At 46.9% G+C, this 16668-nt stretch overlaps 1 protein-coding gene across 1 annotated transcript in view; it reads right to left on the bottom strand.

The window, feature by feature from the left end:
- The window catches only part of LOC141054855 (uncharacterized), a 58171-nt gene extending 42482 nt beyond the window's left edge, over positions 1–15689 (bottom strand). Inside the window, exon 1 of the mRNA XM_073551728.1 lies at positions 15518–15689. Coding sequence (XP_073407829.1) covers positions 15518–15547 — 30 coding nt within the window. The 5' untranslated portion in view covers positions 15548–15689. The remainder of the gene's footprint in view (positions 1–15517) is intronic.
- Positions 15690–16668: the final 979 nt, after the last annotated feature.

Below are 16668 nucleotides of genomic sequence, written 5' to 3'. Positions count from 1 at the left end.
CAGAAGAAGACTAAGCAGTGTATGGGGGTGAGTCCGTTCCTCCTCGTGGTGCCCCTGGAAAAGGCCTGCTTCTGCAGGCCAAACTGAACGCGGACAAATCCTGTTGTAAATCTTTTGTGACAGGCAGAACGGAAGGTGTAAACTTCTAACTTTTCTAGATAACAACTACAGGAATGCCTGACACAAACAAGAATATGATGAAGAAGAATAGGAAGAAGATGAAGAAGCTGAATATGTAGAATAATAATTGTTGAATAAGAAGAATATGAAGAATGTAAGAAAAGGAAGAAGAAGAAGAAGAAGAAGAAGAAGAAGAAGAAGAAGAAGAAGAAGAAGAAGAAGAAGAAGAAGAAGAAGAAGAAGAAGAAGAAGAAGAAGAATGTAAAAAAAGGAAGTAGAAGAAGAAGAAGAAGAAGAATGTAAAAAAAGGAATAAGAAGAAGAATGTAAAAAAAGGAAGTAGAAGAAGAAGAAGAAGAATGTAAAAAAAGGAAGTAGAAGAAGAAGAAGAAGAATGTAAAAAAAGGAAGTAGAAGAAGAAGACATACATGTCTGTCAAAATATAAATGAGGCTAACATAGTCAATATCTTTGTAACTCCTAACATCTTTAAAAAAAAAAGTTTAATTCCTGCTATTCCATTTGATTGGGCTAAACCTCTATGGCTTTAATGTCTCCTCCACCTCCCACAATACATTCTACATTATTCTTAGTTGTTTTTCTTCATGTAGAATTAACCTACAAGGAAAGAAAGGTTTTTTTTTAATTCCGATATTTTGGCCCCATTGACTTGCATTGGTTCCCGGTATCGGAATCGGCGATACCGATACTTTTTTTTAAGATCGGCCGATCCATTCCGATCCGATATTTTCAAGTATCGGCTGGTATCGCTCAACTCTAATGGTAAAGAATGCAAAGATTTACAATACAATGAATATATGGAGGACCACAAGCTAAGCCCACAGCGTCACCTTTGGCTCATTCCTTGTTACAAACTCTGCATTCTGCATCAATTGTTCTCTTTTTAGCCGACATATTTAAGGGCTGTAACCTTGCCTCATTCTTCCAATGGGAGTCTCAGAAGAACGTGGCCGCTGCAGGGGAGGAAGTGGTGTCTGTGTACCACTCCTGTACAGCTCAGAGGGGCTTTATTAGGCGCTGACCACCCTACCCAGAGTCCCAGACCCCGGCCTGACGGAAACCCCCAGTCCAGACCAAGTGTAAAGTCATTGATACTAGCCTTACGCTGCACCACAGTGTCACTGGTCTGCTTGCAGCAGTATAGATCACACCACGCCTCCACGCCGCACGTTCTAGCACAGAGTTGGAGGCGTGGTGTGATGTATACGGCTGCAAGCGGCATCTACGCAGCCCTCTCTGACCACGCCCCCTCCAGCCGCGACCAGTCAGCGCCGCAGGTCTGGTGTGTGGGCGGTGCGCTGGAGGCAATGTTTCTGTGCCGCTCTCAGGAGGTAGGGGTCCGCCCCGCTCACCGCCGTGTCTGCCGGGACTCCTCTGCTTTCTGCATGAATGATTCATGAGGAAAGCTGGATCTGGAGAAGTCCCGGACCTCTCCGCGGGCCGGTCAGAGGCAGTGGGCGGGCCCGCCCCTTGCCCAAGTCTGTGTTACAAGGACACTAAACTTCAGGAAGGCAAATTTCCAACGGATGAGAGATGATCTTGGTGCAATAACTGGGACGATATCCTGAGACATAAAAATACACAAAGACAATGGGAGACGTTTATTCTCCTCCTGAATAGGAGCTGTGCACAATATATACCGTATGGGAATAAACCTGCGAGAAATAGGAGGAGACCACTATGGCTAAATAGAGCTGTAAGCAATAAGGGACAGAAAGAAAGCAGAGAATTACAGCAAGTAAGGAGTGATGAGGCATTAACTACAGAAGATTACATACATTCTGTAAAAAGCAAATCAAGGCAGCAAAGATCGAGACAGAGAGACTCATTGCCAGAGAAAGTAAAAATAATCCCAAAATATTCTATACTACATAAATAGTAAGAAACTAAAAAATGATAGTGTTGGCCCCCTTAATAATAGTCTGGGTGAAATGGTGGATGAGGAAAAAGCCAATATGCTAAATGACTTTATCAACAGGATTTACACAGGAAAATCCCATGACGGATAACATGATCAGGGATAAAAATTCTCCGTTAAATGTCACCTGCTTAACCCAGAAGGAAGTAGGGCGGCGTCTAAAAATCACTAAAATTGACAAATCCCCGGGCCCGGATGGGATACACCCCAATATGGGGCCAATATTCAAAAAGGGGACAAAAACTGAACTTGGAAATTATAGGCAGTGAGCTTAACCTCGACTGTGAGTAAAATCCTGGAGGGTTTTCTAAGAGATACTCTACTGGAGTATCTGGAGAAGAAGAACCTCATGACCCAATATCAACATGGGTTTACTAGGGACCGTTCCTGCTAGACTAATCTGATAAGCTTTTATGAAGAGGTAAGTTCCGAACTGGACCAAGGGAATGCAGTGGACGTGGTGTACATGGACTTTTCAAAAGCTTTTGATACGGTGCCACACAAAAGGCTGATACATAAAATGAGAACAATGGGGATAGGGGAAAATATGTGTAGGTGGGTTAAGAGCTGGATCAGGGATAGGAAACAAAGGGTGGTTATTAATGGAGCACACTCGGACTGGGTCACGGTTAGCAGTGGGGTACCACAGGGGTCAGTATTAGGTATCGCAGGGCTCAGTATTGGCTACCGCAGGGGTCAGTTTTGGGCCCGCTTCTTTTTAACATTTATTAATCACCTTGTAGGGGGCATAGAGAGTAGAATTTCAATATTGGCAGATGACACTAAACTCTGCAGGGTAATCAATACAGAGGAGGACAATTTTATATTACAGGAGGATTTATGTAAACTAGAAGCTTGGGCTGATAAATGGCAAATGATCTGTAATGGGGATAAATGTAAGGTCATGCACTTGGGTAGAACGAACAAGTTGTATAATTATGTGCTTAATTGTAAAACACTGGGCAAAACTGTCACTGAAAAAGACCTGGGTGTATGGGTGGACGACAAACTCACATTTAGTGGCCAGTGTCAGGCAGCTGCTGCAAAGGCAAATAAAATAATGGGATGCATTAAAAGAGGCAGAGATGCTCCTGAGGAGAACATAATGTTACCTCTCTATAAGTCACTAGTGCGACCACACTTAGAATACTGTGTACAGTTCTGGTCTCCGGTGTATAAGAAAGACATAGCTGAACTGGAGCGGGTGCAGAGAAGAGCGACCAAGGATATTAGGGAACTGGGGGGTCTGCAATACCAAGACAGGTTATTACACTTGGGGTTATTCTTAGGGGTGATATTATTACAATGTGTAAATATATGCGGGGACAGTACAAAGACCTTTCTAATGATCTTTTTACTCTTAGACCTGTGCCGGGGACAAGGGGGCATCCTCTACGTCTGGAGGAAAGAAGGTTTAAGAACACTCACAGACGCGGATTCTTTACTGTAAGAGCAGTGAGACTATGGAACTCTCTGCCATATGATGTAATGAGTGATTCCCTACTAACATGTAAGAAGGGACTGGACGCCTTTCTTGGAAAGTATAATATTACAGGGTATATACACTAGTCTCCTTAATATTGCGTTGATCCAGGGAGCTAGTCTGGTTGCCGTATGTGGAGTCGGGAAGGAATTTTTTTCCCCAATGTGAAGCTTACTGTTTGCCACATGGGGTTTTTTTGCCTTCCTCTGGATCAACATGTTAGGGCAAGTTAGGATAGGATATGGGTTGAACTAGATGGACTTAAAGTCTCCCTTCAACCTTAATAACTATGTTACTGTTAATACATATCACTCCTGCAATACAGACACTCCCTTGTGAAATATTACTTGTGTAATAGAAACACTCCCCGTGTACTATCACACGTGTCATGCAGAAATTCCTTCCATGTAATATCACATGGGTAATATAACATAGCAAGGCTGATTTCACACTAGCGTTGGGCAGAGCAGCGGAGGGCTGCGTAGTTCCTCCGTTAAGCCTCACCCACTGCCGCACCTCTTCCATTCAGCTCCACCTACGTCGGCATGCGTCCTGAGTACCCTATCTTTAAAATTGGGTACACAGGCCATGCGAAAGTATGTGGATGCCTCCGCATGTGTCGTTTTGACGCTGCAGCGACCACAACAAAATGCAACATGTTACGTTCGACCAACCTTAAGCAAGGCCGAAAAAAGCCCTGTGTCCATCCAGTTCAGCCTATATTCCCGTCAGAATAAATCCCCAGATCTCCGTCCTTCTAAAGAACCTAATCACTGTAAGATACAATATTGTTACGCTCCAGAAAGACATCCAGGCCTCTCCTGAACCCCTCGACTGGGTTCGCCATCACCACCTCCTCAGGCAGGGAATTCCAGATTCTCACTGCCCTAACAGTAAAGAATCCTCTTCTATGTTGGTGGAGAAACCTTCTCCCCTCCAGACGCAGAGAATGCCCCCTTGTGACCGTCACCTTCCTTGGTGTAAACAGATCCTCGGAGAGATATTTGTATTGTCCCCTTATATACCTATACATGGTTATTAGATCGCCCCTCAGTCGTCTTTTTTCTAGAGTAAATAATCCTAATTTTACTAATCTCTCTGGGTATTGTAGTTCCCCCATCCCCTTTAGTAATTTTGTTGCCCTCCTTTGTACTCTCTCTAGTTCCATTATATCCTTCCTGAGCACCGGTGCCCAAAACTGTACACAGTCCTCCATGTATGGTGTAACCAGGGATTTGTATAGAGGCAGTATAATGCTCTCTGTTGTGAATTCTCTTGATCTGACTTCTGAGTCGGGGCTCCCTCTGGTGGTTACTGTGGGTAGTGGAGCTGGCCGGGTTGACAGAAGTCTGCCAACTGACGACAGTTGGAAATCAGGGGTTACTGACTGGGAGGATATAAGTGAGCAGACTTCCCTCGGTTGCTGCTGGTGATTGTTTCTTCCTGTGCATTTTGAGGTCTGCTGTCTCCTGCCTGATCCTGCATTTTTCAGTTAAGTTGTTCATTTGCTAATCGCTGGAATCTGATCTGGTTTTGCCTCTTTCTGCTTTGCTGTGAGGGTTCAGCTTGCTCCTTCTGGGGCTAGTTGTGTTGTTAGGATTAGGGGTCTGCAATCGCTGAGTTGCCAACCTTTCTGGTTTCCTGGTGGCCTAGCCTATTCCTGCCATCCTCCTCGGTGACCTATTCATAACAGCTCTCATAATGTGTATCCAGACCTCTTTTAATGCACCCCATGATCCTGTTTCCCTTGGCAGCCATTGCCTGGCACTGGCTGCTCCAGATAAGTTTATCATTAACTAGGATCTGCAAGTCCTTCTCCATGTCAGATTTACCCAGTGGTTTCCCGTTCAGTGTGTAATGGTGATATTGATTCCTTCTTCCCATGTGTATAACCTTACATTTATCATTGTTAAACCCCATCTGCCACCTTTCGGCCCAAGTTATTATTATTATGCATTTATATAGCGCCATTTATTCCATGGCACTTTACATGTCAAAAGGGGAATTATAGACAAGTGTAATATATACAAGAATAATAAACAAGTGTAAGACAAGGGACGCACAAGTACATAAAGGAGAGGGGACCCTGCCTGCGAGGGCTCACAGTCTACAGGGAGGGTGAGGATACAGTAGGAGAGGGTTGAGCAGGTCATGCAGTGGTTCAGTAGACTGAGGATCATTGCAGGCTGTAGGCTTGTTGGAACAGGTGGGTCTTCAGGTTCTTCTTGAAGGTTTCCGTTGATGGTGAGAGTCTGATGTGTTGCGGCAGAGAGTTCCAGAGTATGGGGGAAGCACGGGAGAAGTCTTGTATGCGGTTGTGGGAAGAGGAGATAAGGGGGGAGTAGAGAAGAAGATCTTGAGATAATCGAAGGTTGTGTGCGGGTAGGTACCTAGAAACAATGTCACAGATGTATGGAGGAGACAGGTTGTGGATGGCTTTGTATGTCATGGTTAGGGTTTCCAACTTATCCAGATCCATCTGTAGCAGAATACTATCCTCTCTTGTACTGACTGCTTTACGTCGTTTTGTATCATCTGAAAATACCGATATTTTACTGTGTAAACCTTCTACTAGATCGTTAATAAATATGTTGAAGAGAAGAAGTCCCAACACCGACCCCTGCGGTCCCCACTGGTCACAGCGACCCAGTTAGAGAATATACCATTTATAACCCCCCTCTGCTTTCTATCACTCAGCCAGTTACTTACCCATTTACACACATTTTCCCCCAGACCCAGCATTCTCATTCTGTGTACCAACCTCTTGTGTGGCACGGTATCAAACGCTTTGGAAAAATCAAGATCTACCACATCCAATAACTCACCTTGGTCCAGGCTATAGCTTACCTCTTCATAAAAGCGGATTAGATTGGTGTGACAGGAGCTATTCCTCATAAACCCATGCTGATATGGCGTTACACAGTTATTCTCAGTGAGATCATCCAGAATAACATCCCTCAGAAACCCTTCACATATCTCACCAACAATAGAGGTTAGACTTACTGGCCTATAATTTCCAGGTCACTTCTAGAGCCTTTTTGAATAATGGTACCACATTTGCTATGCGCCAGTCCTGTGGAACAGACCCCGTCGCTATAGAGTCCCTAAATATAAGAAATAATGGCTTGTCTATTACATTCCTTAGTTCTCTTAGCACTCGTGGGTGTATGCCATCCGGACCCGGAGATTCATCTATTGTAATCTTATTTAGCCGGTTTCGCCCCTCTTCTTTGGTTAGTTTGGTGACTGTTTTGATTGGGTCACCGAGGAGGAGAGCAGGCCCAGGCTAAGCCACAGAATACCAGAGAGGTTGGTAACTAAGCGGATGCAGACCCCTGATCCTATCCACACAACTAGCAGTAGCCGTGGAGCGTACCTAAAATGATTCTAGATGCCTCGACACAGCCGGAGAACTACATAAGCCTAAAGCAAGAAAGGGGAAATCTAAACTGCCCCGGAGCACACCCCAAAGCAATAGACAGCCCCCAAACATATGTCGGTGAGACAAGATGAAAACACAAACGCAGGCAGGAAAATAGGCTGAGCAAACGATGGGGCCCACACTGACTAGACAGGACAGGAAACACACCGTGTGCAATCACACAAAAAACCCTGCAAAAAGTCCAACACGTCTGATGCAAAAAAATACTAAAGTCACACGACTTCTCCCACTATATCAGCATTCTGGTATATTCTGAAAGCAAAAAGAGGCCAATCTAATAAGGGACAAAAACATACTGGCACAAGCAGTAACATAAGGATGGAGATTCAGCACAGCCCCAGCGGAAAAGCCAAACTTCACATGCCACAAATGCAAGCTTGTGTCCCTGTTGGAGGAAAAGTTGCAAAATCTCGAAGAGAGGTTAGCTACGTTGAAGATCATTAAGGAAGGTGAAGAGTTCTTGGACAGAGCAGAATTATCTCTTCATGTTACAGAAAGAGAAGAAATTCGAAGTGCACCTGAAGAAACAGAGGAATGGAGACATGTGACCCAGAGAAGCAGGAGGATCAGGAGGCAGTCAGCACCCATACTGCTCAGGAACCAGTACCAGGCTCTCACGCAGGAAAACGATGAAGAAATACATCAGGATAAGACTTTGCCGACAAACAGCAACCTTGTACGCCTTCAGAGTCCTCCTGGATGGAGAAAGAAAAATGTTGTGAAGAAGAAACGGAGAGTGGTGGTCATGGGGGATTCCCTGCTGAGAGGAACAGAGGCCGCTATCTGCAGACCGGATATAACCTCAAGAGAAATGTGCTGTCTTCCAGGTGCAAAAATTAAAGATGTGTCTAACAGGATATCAGGACTCTTCAGACCTACAGATGACTACCCATTCCTGCTACTACATGTGGGGACAAATGACACCGCAAGAAACGACCTGGAAATCATCTGCAGAGACTTTGAAGACTTAGGCAAGAAAGTGAAAGAACTGGGAGCGCAGGTGGTCTTCTCTTCCATCCTCCCAGTGGATGGCCATGGAACAAGGAGGTGGAATAAGATTCTGCAGGTGAACAACTGGCTACGTCGATGGTGCCGTCAGCAACGATTTGGATTTCTGGATCACGGAGTGAACTACTTATACGATGGACTACTTGCTAGAGATGGGGTGCACCTTACGAAGACTGGAAAGCATGTATTTGGAAGTCGCCTTGCTACACTTGTAAGGAGAGCTTTAAACTAGAACAACATGGGAAGGGAAGCAAAAGACCAGAAAAAGCCATACACCTGACAAATGCTATTGAGAACTCTGCTATTAGAAGTGGAAAGGAAGAACAGAGACAAAAGAATCTAATTAATAAAAATATTGGAGAAAGAGAAACCAATCACAAACTAAAATGTTTCTATACTAATGCACAAAGCATGGGCAACAAACAAGGAGAATTGGAACTACTAACACAGGAAAAGAAATATGATGTCATTGGAATCACTGAAACTTGGTGGGACAATACAGTCATGGCCAAAAGTTTAGAGAATGACACAAATATTATATTTTCACATGATCTGCTGCCTCTGGTTTTTATGTGTGTTTGTCAGATGTTTTTATCACATACAGAAATATAATTGCAATCATATTATGAGTAACAGAAGGTTATATTGACAGTTAGAATGAGTTAATGCAGCAAGTCAATATTTGCAGTGTTGACCCTTCTTCTTCAGGACCTCAGCAATTCTCCCTGGCATGTTCTCAATCAACTTCTGGATCAAATCCTGACTGATAGCAGTCCATTCTTGCAAAATCAATGCTTTTATTTTGTCTGAATTTGAAGGTTTTTGTTTGTCCACCCGTCTCTTGATGATTGACCACAAGTTCTCAATGGGATTAAGATCTGGGGAGTTTCCAGGCCATGGTCCCAAAATCTCTATGTTTTGTTCCCTGAGCCATTGAGTTATCACCTTTGCTTTATGGCACGGTGCTCCATCATGTTGAAAAAGGCATTGTTGATCGCCAAACTGCTCTTGGACGGTTGGGAGAAGTTGCTCTTGGAGGACATTCTGGTACCATTCTTTATTCATGGCTGTGTTTTTAGGCAAGACTGAGAGAGAGCCCATTCCCTTGGCTGAGAAGCCACCCCACACATGAATGGTTTCAGGATGCTTGACAGTTGGCATGAGACAAGACTGGTGGTAGCGCTCACCTGGTCTTCTCCGAATAAGCCGTTTTCCAGATGTCCCAAACAATCAAAAAGGGGATTCATCAGAGAAAATGACTTTACCCCAGTCCTCAGCAGTCCACTCCCTGTACCTCTTGCAGAATATCAGTCTGTCCATGATGTTTTTCCTGGAGAGAAGTGGCTTCTTTGCTTCCCTCCTTGAGACCAGGCCTTGCTCCAAGAGTCTCCGCCTCACAGTGCGTGCAGATGCACTCACACCCGCCTGCTGCCATTCCTGAGCAAGCTCTGCACTGCTGGTAGCCCGATCCCGCAGCCGAAACACTTTTAAGAGACGGTGCTGGCGCTTGCTGGTCTTTCTTGGACGCCCTGGAGCCTTTTTGGCAACAAGGGAACCTCTCTCCTTGAAGTTCTTGATGATGCGATAGATTGTTGACTGAGGTGCAATCTTTCTAGCTGCGATACTCTTCCCTGTTAGGCCATTTTTGTGCAGTGCAATGATGACTGCGCGTGTTTCTTTAGAGATAACCATGGTTAACAGAAGAGAAACAATGATGCCAAGCACCAGCCTCCTTTTAAAGTGTCCAGTGGTGTCATTCTTACTTAATCATGACAGATTGATCTCCAGCCCTGTCCTCATCAACACCCACACCTGTGTTAATGGAGCAATCACTGAAACGATGTTAGCTGGTCCTTTTAAGGCAGGGCTGCAATGATGCTGAAATGTGTTTTGGGGGATAAAGTTAATTTTCTAGGCAAATATTGACTTTGCAAGTAATTGCTGTTAAGCTGATCACTCTTTATAACATTCTGGAGGATATGCAAATTGCCATTAGAAAAAATGAAGCAGTAGACTTTGTAAAAATTAATATTTGTGTCATTCTCAAAACTTTTGGCCATGACTGTACACATGATTGGAATACAAGACTAGAAGGATACAACTTATCTGCAAGAAACAGACTTGATAAACGAGGAGTCGCATTGTATGTTAGAAACGCGTATATCTGCACAGAGATTGAAGCTTCAGAGACTGGGAGTTCTGTGGAAACTGTTTGGGTAAGAATACAAGGACAGAACAATGGAAAGAACACCATTGTAGGCATTTACTACAGGCCGCCTGTGCAAGCTGAAGATATGGATGAACTCTTTATGCATCAGATGGCCAAGTTCTCCAAAAAATATGACATAGTTGTCATGGGAGATTTCAACTATCCTGACATTTGTTGGGAATCTCTCTCAGGCAAAACTAACAGGTCAAGGAAATTCTTATCCTCTCTTGCTGACAACTTTATCTTCCAAAAGGTAGGGGAGAAAACAAGGGGAACTGCTACCTTGGATCTAATCCTTATAAACAGGGAGGAAATGGTTGAGGAGGTAAAAGTGGCTGGGACCCTAGGAGGCAGCGACCATGCTATTTTAGAATTTTGGATAACTAGAGGCGGAAGACCTGTGAAGACTCAGAAGTCAAGGTTAGATTTCAGAAAGGCAGATTTTAAGGGATTCAGAAAGAGAATTGGAGGGATCCAATGGCTGGATATCCTTAAAGACAAAAATGTCCAGGAAGGATGGGAAATCTTGAAAAATGAAATTCTCAAAGCGCAATTGTTAACAATTCCAAAAAGAGGGAAGAATAGGAAGCATTTAAGGAAACCAGGATGGATGAACACAGAACTTAAGCACATGCTAAAAAGGAAGAAAAAAATGTTTATGAAATGGAAAGAGGGAGGCATATCTAAAGAAGAATATAATGCTGTCTGCAGAACCTGCAGGGCACAAATCAGATTATCTAAAGCTGACAATGAATTGAGGCTTGCAAGAGATGTCAAAAGCAATAATAAAGGATTTTGGGGATATGTCAAAAGTAAAAGAAAAGTCAAAGATGCTATAGGATTTTTACAGGATGAAAATGATGAAATGGTAAGACAGGATGTTGAGAAGGCCGAACTTTTAAATTCCTATTTTGCATCTGTTTTCTCTCAGAAAGGAAATGTAACATCAACTGTTCTTCACTGTCCTATTAAGGGAATAGAAGAATCCAGGATATCTATAAACAGGAAGATAGTGAGGAAACACTTAGCTAACCTAAATGAATTCAAGTCTCCAGGTCCAGATGAATTAAACCCCAGAGTACTGAAGGAGATAGCAGAAGAAATTTTTGAACCCCTCTCCATAATCTTTGAAAATTCTTGGAGAACAGGAGAAGTCCAAGAAGACTGGAGAAGAGCAAATGTTGTTCCTATCTTCAAAAAGGGGAAGAAGATGGACCCAGGCAACTATAGGCCGGTGAGTCTGACTTCTATACCAGGTAAGATCTTTGAACAAATTATTAAACAACATGTATGTCAGTACCTGGATAAGAATGAAGTGATTAAACAGAGTCAGCATGGGTTTGTAAGACTAACTTAATTTCCTTCTATGACGGAATCACTGATTGGGTGGATCAAGGAAATGCTGTAGATATAGTATATCTTGACTTCAGCAAAGCATTTGACAAAGTATCTCATACAATCCTTATTGAAAAAATGACTAAGTATGGAATGGACAAGGCAACTGTTAGGTGGATTCATAACTGGCTTAGTGATCGGACCCAAAGAGTGGTCGTAAATGGCTGCACATCCAGTTGGAAGAATGACTCAAGTGGGGTACCACAGGGCTCTGTCCTGGGCCCTGTATTGTTCAACATCTTTATCAACGATTTAGATGAAGGAATTGAGGGTAAACTGATTAAATTTGCTGATGACACAAAGCTAGGAGGGATAGCTAATACTAGAGAAGAGAGAGGATTCAAAAAGATATAAATAAACTGGAGCAGTGGGCAGCAACTAACAGAATGGTTTTTAACAGGGAAAAATGCAAAGTACTACATCTGGGCACTAAAAATGAAAAAAGCATATATAGAATGGGAGGAATAGGGCTAAGCAACAGCACATGTGAAAAAGACTTGGGTATACTAATAGATCACAGACTGAATATGAGTCAACAGTGTGATGCAGCAGCAAAAAAGGCAAATGCAATTCTAGGATATATTAACAGAAGCATACAGTCTAGATCACGTGAAGTAATTATTTCCCTCTACTCCTCCTTGGTCAGACCTCATCTGGAATATTGTGTCCAGTTTTGGGCACCACATTTTAAAAAAGACATCAACATACTGGAGCAAGTTCAGAAAAGAGCTACCAGAATGGTGACCGGTCTGCAAACCCTGTCTTATGAGGAAAGGTTGCAGGATTTGGGAATGTTTAGTTTGCAAAAGAGAAGACTGAGAGGAGACTTAATAGCTGTCTACAAATATCTAAAGGGCTGTCACATTGTAGAAGGATCAACTTTATTCTCATTTGCACAAGGAAAGACTAGAAGCAATGGGATGAAACTGAATGGGAGGAGACACAGATTAGATATTAGAAAAAACTTTTTGACAGTTAGAGTGATCAATGAGTGGAACAGGCTGCCACGAGAAGTGGTGAGTTCTCCTTCAATGGAAGTCTTCAAACAGAGGATGGACAGACATCTGACTGGGATGATTTAGTGAATCCTGCTTTGAGCAGGGGGTTGGACCAGATGGCCCAGGAGGTCTCTTCCAACTCTACAATTCTATGATTCAGCCGGAGCTGGCTGACCCGCACAAAACTGAAATAGACAAAACCAGATCAAATGTGAACAGAATAGCAAAAGAACCACTTAGCTGAGCATGCAGGGACTGAGCCGGAAACTAAGACCTCAGGAGGCAGGAAAAATCACCAGCAGGGATAGATGGAGTCAGCGGTCTTAAATCCAGTCAGAGACTCCAGATCTCCAATCGTCTTCCTCATTATCAGGTGGCAAGCCTCTGTCAATCAGATCAGCTCCATTACCGCTAGTAACCACCAGAGGGAGCCCAGAAAGAGAACTCGCAACTCCTCTGTCAATCTGACCAGCTCCACTACCATCAGTAATCACCAGAGGGAAGGCAGAGAGAGAATTCACAACAGGTGACCCTTAATATCGGGTTTTCTTGGTCTCTCGGCATTTCACCTAGCATTTCATTTTCCACCGTGAATACCGGTGAGAAGAAGGTGTTTACTATCACAAGTGTAATACTGACGCCCCTTCCCCGTGTAAAACAGACGGTCCCCCAACCCCGTGTAATATACAGACGTCCCTCCCCCGTGTAATATACAGACGACCTTCCCCCGTGTAAAACAGACGGTCCCCCAACCCCGCATAATATACACACGCCCCTCCCCCGTGTACTATACAGACGCCCGTCCCCCCGTGTACTATACAGACGCCCCTCCCCCCGTGTAACACACAGACGCCCCTCCCCCCCGTGTAACACACAGACGCCCCTCCCCCCCGTGTAACACACAGACGCCCCTCCCCCCGTGTAACACAGACGCCCCTCCCCCCGTGTAACACACAGACGCCCCTCCCCCCCGTGTAACACACAGACGCCCCTCCCCCCGTGTAACACACAGACGCCCCTCCCCCCCGTGTACTATACAGACGCCCCTCCCCCCGTGTAACACACAGACGCCCCTCCCCCCCTGTAACACACAGACGCCCCTCCCCCCGTGTAACACACAGACGCCCCTCCCCCCCGTGTAACACACAGACGCCCCTCCCCCCCGTGTAACACACAGACGCCCCTCCCCCCCGTGTAACACACAGACGCCCCTCCCCCCCGTGTAACACACAGACGCCCCTCCCCCCCGTGTAACACACAGACGCCCCTCCCCCCCGTGTAACACACAGACGCCCCTCCCCCCCGTGTAACACACAGACGCCCCTCCCCCCGTGTAACATACAGACGCCCCTCCCCCCGTGTAACATACAGACGCCCCTCCCCCCGTGTAACATACAGACGCCCCTCCCCCCGTGTAATATACAGACGCCCCTCCCCCCGTGTAATATACAGACGCCCCTCCCCCCCGTGTAATATACAGACGCCCCTCCCCCCCGTGTAATATACAGACGCTCCTCCCCCCCGTGTAATATACAGACGCCCCTCCCCCCCGTGTAATATACAGACGCCCCTCCCCCCCGTGTAATATACAGACGCCCCTCCCCCCCGTGTAATATACAGACGCCCCTCCCCCCGTGTAATATACAGACGCCCCTCCCCCCGTGTAATATACAGACGCCCCTCCCCCCGTGTAATATACAGACGCCCCTCCCCCCCGTGTAATATACAGACGCCCCTCCCCCCCGTGTAATATACAGACGCCCCTCCCCCCCGTGTAATATACAGACGCCCCTCCCCCCGTGTAATATACAGACGCCCCTCCCCCCGTGTAATATACAGACGCCCCTCCCCCCCGTGTAATATACAGACGCCCCTCCCCCCCGTGTAATATACAGACGCCCCTCCCCCCGTGTAATATACAGACGCCCCTCCCCCGTGTAATATACAGACGCCCCTCCCCCGTGTAATATACAGACGCCCCTCCCCCGTGTAATATACAGACGCCCCTCCCCCGTGTAATATACAGACGCCCCTCCCCCGTGTAATATACAGACGCCCCTCCCCCGTGTAATATACAGACGCCCCTCCCCCGTGTAATATACAGACGCCCCTCCCCCCGTGTAATATACAGACGCCCCTCCCCCGTGTAATATACAGACGCCCCTCCCCCGTGTAATATACAGACGCCCCTCCCCCGTGTAATATACAGACGCCCCTCCCCCCGTGTAATATACAGACGCCCCTCCCCCCCGTGTAATATACAGACGCCCCTCCCCCCCGTGTAATATACAGACGCCCCTCCCCCCGTGTAATATACAGACGCCCCTCCCCCCCGTGTAATATACAGACGCCCCTCCCCCCCGTGTAATATACAGACGCTCCTCCCCCCCGTGTAATATACAGACGCCCCTCCCCCGTGTAATATACAGACGCCCCTCCCCCGTGTAATATACAGACGCCCCTCCCCCGTGTAATATACAGACGCCCCTCCCCCGTGTAATATACAGACGCCCCTCCCCCCCGTGTAATATACAGACGCCCCTCCCCCCGTGTAATATACAGACGCCCCTCCCCCGTGTAATATACAGACGCCCCTCCCCCCCGTGTAATATACAGACGCCCCTCCCCCGTGTAATATACAGACGCCCCTCCCCCGTGTAATATACAGACGCCCCTCCCCCGTGTAATATACAGACGCCCCTCCCCCGTGTAATATACAGACGCCCCTCCCCCGTGTAATATACAGACGCCCCTCCCCCGTGTAATATACAGACGCCCCTCCCCCGTGTCAGCCTCTTTACCCGCTCGGTCTCCCCCTCCCCGGTCTCCGCCGCTTCTCGCTCTCACGCTCCCGCAGTCTCATACAGGCGGCGGTGACAGAACCGCACAGACAGCCGCGGACAGCACCCAGGCCCCGCCGCTCACCTCCGCCCGCCCCCGGGCCGCCATCCTCATCCTCCTCCTGCTCAGCCCCGGAGTCACGGAGACGGCTCCGAGCAGGGACTGCTGCCGCAAGGCATGACGGGAAGAAAGGATCAGGCGGGACGACAAAGCTGTCAGGACACGCCCACATTACAGAGGATTGGACACACCAAGCCCCGCCTCTATTGCGCCCATGACACCTGCACAACAGAACACGCCCATAAAAAGTATCCCACGTGACTGAATCTTGTCACGTGATCCCTTTCATAGAATGCAAACCTCGTGACTCCTCAGTAGAGAACTCGCCCCTCCACTTTAGGTGTCCTCTGCGCAGGCGCGTGTACTGTGGATAAACGCCCTTACTAGTTCTTTATGATTGACACGCCTGCGTTGTTATAGCAACTGACTGCACAGCTCCTCCCCCTCCCTAAATCCATCCTCTCCTCACACCACACACAGGAAACACTGATATCCGGCTCCTCTCCTCACACCACACACAGGAGACGCTGATATCCGGCTCCTCTCCTCACACCACACACAGGAAACACTGATATCCGGCTCCTCTCCTCACACCACAACACAGGAGACGCTGATATCCGGCTCCTCTCCTCACACCACACACAGGAGACGCTGATATCCGGCTCCTCTCCTCACACCACAACACAGGAGACGCTGATATCCGGCTCCTCTCCTCACACCACACACAGGAGACGCTGATATCCGGCTCCTCTCCTCACAGCACACACAGGAGACGCTGATATCCGGCTCCTCTCCTCACACCACACAGGAGACACTGATATCCGGCTCCTCTCCTCACAGCACACACAGGAGACACTGATATCCGGCTCCTCTCCTCACAGCACACACAGGAGACACTGATATCCGGCTCCTCTCCTCACACCACAACACAGGAGACACTGATATCCGGCTCCTCTCCTCACAGCACACACAGGAGATACTGATATCCGGCTCCTCTCCTCACACCACACAGGAGACGCTGATATCCGGCTCCTCTCCTCACACCACACACAGGAGACGCTGATATCCGGCTCCTCTCCTCACACCACACACAGGAGACGCTGATATCCGGCTCCTCTCCACACACCACACACAGGAGACGCTGATATCCGGCTCCTCTCCTCACACCACACAGG

The sequence above is a fragment of the Dendrobates tinctorius genome, unplaced genomic scaffold (assembly GCF_039654945.1).
Source record: "Dendrobates tinctorius isolate UK_male_01 unplaced genomic scaffold, ASM3965494v1 ptg000179l, whole genome shotgun sequence".
In the NCBI taxonomy this organism is placed as follows: domain Eukaryota; kingdom Metazoa; phylum Chordata; class Amphibia; order Anura; family Dendrobatidae; genus Dendrobates; species Dendrobates tinctorius.
Note: the sequence above shows the minus strand (reverse complement) of the source record. Positions and strands in the feature narration are given on the sequence as shown.